This window comes from Cryptotermes secundus, unplaced genomic scaffold (genome assembly GCF_002891405.2).
Source record: "Cryptotermes secundus unplaced genomic scaffold, Csec_1.0 scaffold979, whole genome shotgun sequence".
NCBI lineage: Eukaryota > Metazoa > Arthropoda > Insecta > Blattodea > Kalotermitidae > Cryptotermes > Cryptotermes secundus.
The window spans coordinates 774,484-778,706 of NW_019736411.1; the positions used below are offsets into that span (position 1 = coordinate 774,484).

Sequence of the window (4,223 nt, forward strand, 5' to 3'; positions counted from 1 at the left end):
TCCATATATATATACGTGGTATATACAGATCTACACACAAACCTACAGATGGCACAAATTAGTCACAAGGAAATCTGTTAGAAGAAAAGAATTCCATGAAATTAATAATTTCCTACTATACTTAATTAAATTTTCCATTGGATCAAAAGGAGTCTGAAACGAAAGAAACTTCTGCCGGACCTATTTATTGACCTGGGTGTTTTCGGGTCATGTTTAATGAGAAATTTTGAAAAGTGAATGTATGATAAAAAATAATAAAAATTGTGGAGCACAATTTATGAAGTCTGGAAAACTGGACTGGATCTCTGAGAAAATCTTTTAAAAACAATTTGTGATTCAGGAATCATTTCGACATTACCCTTCACTTCAATGTGCTTTCATCACAAAAGTCACCAGTATAACGTAAAAATCCATTGATATAAATCCTATGGTTCCAGTAACTTTCAGGTGTTTTGTATTTTTCTTTTCGTCTTTCTAGAAGCAGAATAAAAGTTATGTGAAATATTTTATTGCAACTTGAATTGCCCATAACAATTTTATCCCAGACACCATGCATCTACAAGAACAATTACCTACTTAATCCATTGGATGATGTAGGGGATTCCCATGACATTACGGCAGTCTAAATGACGTCTATAAATCTAGGATAAATTTTAAGAGATCATTTAGAGCTACATGAACATCTTTCAGTAAGAGGTATTACTAGTTCCACAATCTTTCGTCTCATCTGCAATAAGGCAAAGTTTATATGATGTAAAGACTAACAGATTGAAGTTTTAACTCATACTAACCATGAACTGCATTAAAAGCGCTTACGGATACTTAAACTAAACCATAAAATATGACGGTTAGACATTCATATTCTAAGAGGCCTCAACATTTTATATTATATTCATATATTTAAATGTGAGCTCCAAATTTCCAACAAAACAATTTTTAAAACTGCATGAGATTTATATTTTTGGAGTAATTTAACCACGTCCCTTTTACCTAGTGTGAAATAATTTTATAGGAAGAGAAAGACTGAGGAAAATAAAAGTGCTCACTGCGACAATATAGAAGTAACTGTATGTATGTAACTGAACAAATTTTGTGAGACTATAAATTCCGATAAGCATTTTTGTAATTTAAATTTAATATAATCGACTTCTTGAAATTCTACGTTTTTCAAATTCGGACTTTTAAATTACTCACAATGGCTAAAATAAACTTACTTATCAATAAACCAACGCTGCGTTTCGCTAATAGCTCTAAACTTCGTCACGCAGAAACGAGTCTATAATAATAGAATCTAGTCTCCTATCTCAATTTCAATCCTTTATGGATATATCTACTATTGTTATTTCAAATTCTCTCTCCGATGAACAGTATCTAATCATAGATGAACGTTCAGGTGCACGTGTAGATGACTGACGTTCAGAGTTTTCAATGATTCAGATTTTTTCATTTAAAAATGGGAACGAATACATAGTCGAAACATATTCTGTTACGAATAATAGACGAAAAACGAAGTCCATAAACCCAGTAATCCTACGCGTTCCATCCGTTATGCATAACTTTTAGAACTGACTTCGGATTTGAATTATACAATGTAAGAAAAATTGTGTATTAATCGTCGTAAATCTCTTTAATGTCTTGCGGTGAACCGGAATGTGGTAATAAACTGATATGAGTAAGTAATTTTGGTATGAGACAATTCCAGATATCATGAACTCCGAAAGTGAAAACTGCAAAATTTATATGGGCCTCTGCTGATATTCTTTCACTGTCAAAAGCCAGCCTACAGTTTTTGATTCTGACTGTACAATGTGCTAAAATTCGCGAGAAGTTAGAAGGGTTCAGTTACAAAATAATAATTCTGGAAATGGGTTTATAAGGAAAATACAGTATAAACAGAAAAAAAAATATGGACCTGGCCACTCAAATTCATCTAGAAAATAACTAATTAATTTCACTCTAAACATTCCGATAATATGGTACATGGCAAAATTTACTTTTCGGCTGTTAACTAATGTTATTTGAGGAATAAAGTAATTTGCAGTTAAGTACTACTCTACCTTGTATGTAGATAGGTCGTCTACAACGCAGGCCAAAGTAGCTTCTCGGCCCACTGAGGCGGTCACATTGTTTATCAGCTCACCGAATTTAGGTACATCTGAAAGTGAACACATTTCAATTACACTTGGTCTTATTGTACTCGACATTCAGTCGAATTAAGAGGTTCTTGTATAGAGGAAATTAAAAGGCTACTCAACTAATCCTCCACTTCGAAAAGCCAAGACATGAAGTTTGTTGTTATATTTCATACTTGGCTGAAGCAAAGAGAGATGATAATTTTCGAAATAATTACCTGACACAATTCGCCATCTCGCGGTTTTACCCTTCCTAGTCATATCTCCCTCGGAATGTTCTATAAATATTTTCCAATTATTTAAGATATTTCCCCCCCAGTGATCTGTCCCACACTCGCCCTAACCTAGTTGTATCTCAGAGCATATTTGTAAAGCGATGGACGTCTCTTGGGTTCACTGTGTCTGTGATGCTTTACTATGATTTCTTCTAAGCGGCCTCCGTAGTCTAGGGGTAACGTTCCCACCTCATGACTCAAGGTACGCGGGTTCAAACCTGGCGGAGATAGTGGAATTTTTAAGGGCGGAAAAATTCAGGGAACAAGTCCTTCGGGAGGGACTCTAAGCCGTGTGTCCCGTGTCGTAGATTTACGGCACGTAAAAGAGACCTCTGAGCTAAATTACAGGCCCTTTCCCGCCAAAGTAGTCTCCAATGCCTCTGGTGGATGGGGGAAGCATCAAGGGACCGGGGGCCGACCTCATTGGCTCTACGGGGGCTGATGGCACGCACCGTTACCGGTAGGGTATGGCGGCAGTATAAATTAACAGGGGGACGCACAATGGACCAATAACTGGTCTAAGTGCATGGGGAAACCCACCCCCTCCCATAATACATACATGACTTCTGAAGCTAGTGTTGAATACAAATCCACAGAAGTAAGAACTGATAGCTGCAAATGATAATGAATTTCACTAAGCTTCGATAAACGTTAATTGTTAGTCCGAGTTCTGCAGAATTTTATTCTTCTTTTGCTGTAGATCTATGAATGTAAAGGACCTCCAATAGACTATATACTGTACTAGGAAATAAATCAATTATACTTTTATACCATGTGTTATTCAGTTTTCGTGTTATTCTGCTACTAATCGCTCCATTTTTTGGTGTGCTAGATAACAGAAAAATACTATTCATTAGTAGAGGTATGTATATTCTGTTAATTGGATTTCGAATAACTACAAAACCAGTTAAAATATTTGTAGTCATTCTCTTAGTAGTTGCTTCACCTTCTTCGAATTACAGACAAGGCACATAACACAATGTAATACTCAAATTACTGCATCCTATATTCTGTTGTGTTATGAAACCGAGGTACGGAAGTGACTGCTTTCTCTTGCCTTGACCGTATGACAAAACAGGACGCAAAAATAATTAATGCAAATTATGCAAGCAGAATCGATAGGTACATATATGAATATTGTGACGGTTTCCTTTCTCGATCATGTAATAAGTCTGGTAACTGTAAGATCATAAATATAACTATAATTAATTAAGTTGTCATTGTGTATTCGTATCTGCAACCGGTCATGGTAGCTGAGCGGTCTAAGGCATGTACTGTCTTCGTTGGCTTGGAAACCGGGATCGTGGGTTCGAATCCCACTCAGGGCATTGATGTTTAGTTTGTGTGTGCGTTTTTCTGTCTTTGTGTACAGGTAGAGGCCTTACGACGAGCTGATCACCCGCCCAAGGAGTCCTACCGAATGTGTAAGATCTAGAAAAACCGAAGTGAACGAAGAAGTTCATGGAGGTAGGCCTAGGCCCACTGGGGCTGTAGGACCAAGGAAAAAAAATCGTATCTGCAAGCTTTGAAGCTGTTAGGCTCCTTTGTGCAATCTTCTGTAAAGCACGATGTTGTTTTTTAATTATTGTTATCAAAACAACATTTAAGGAAGAAAGTCATCTTCTGGGAGCTGGCGCCGTGTATTCTTGGTTTTAACAGACGTTTAGGAGGAACTCCCCTGCGAGTGCGGCAAGGTCTGCATTGGGCAAACGGGCCGTTCTGTGGACACCAGGTTGAAAGAACATCAACGGCATTTACGCCTAGAACATCCGGACAAGTCAGCCGTAGCTGAACACAGCATCGAACTAGACCACCC

General features: G+C 37.3%; 1 protein-coding gene across 3 annotated transcripts in view; it reads right to left on the reverse strand.

Moving 5' to 3' along the window:
* Positions 1 to 4,223, reverse strand: part of LOC111869945 (opioid-binding protein/cell adhesion molecule homolog) — a 162,514-nt gene that overhangs the window by 83,137 nt on the left and 75,154 nt on the right. For all 3 annotated transcript variants that reach the window (XM_023861843.2, XM_023861841.2, XM_023861842.2), the window contains exon 2: positions 2,058 to 2,155. In XM_023861843.2, coding sequence (XP_023717611.1) covers positions 2,058 to 2,155 — 98 coding nt within the window. The remainder of the gene's footprint in view (positions 1 to 2,057; positions 2,156 to 4,223) is intronic.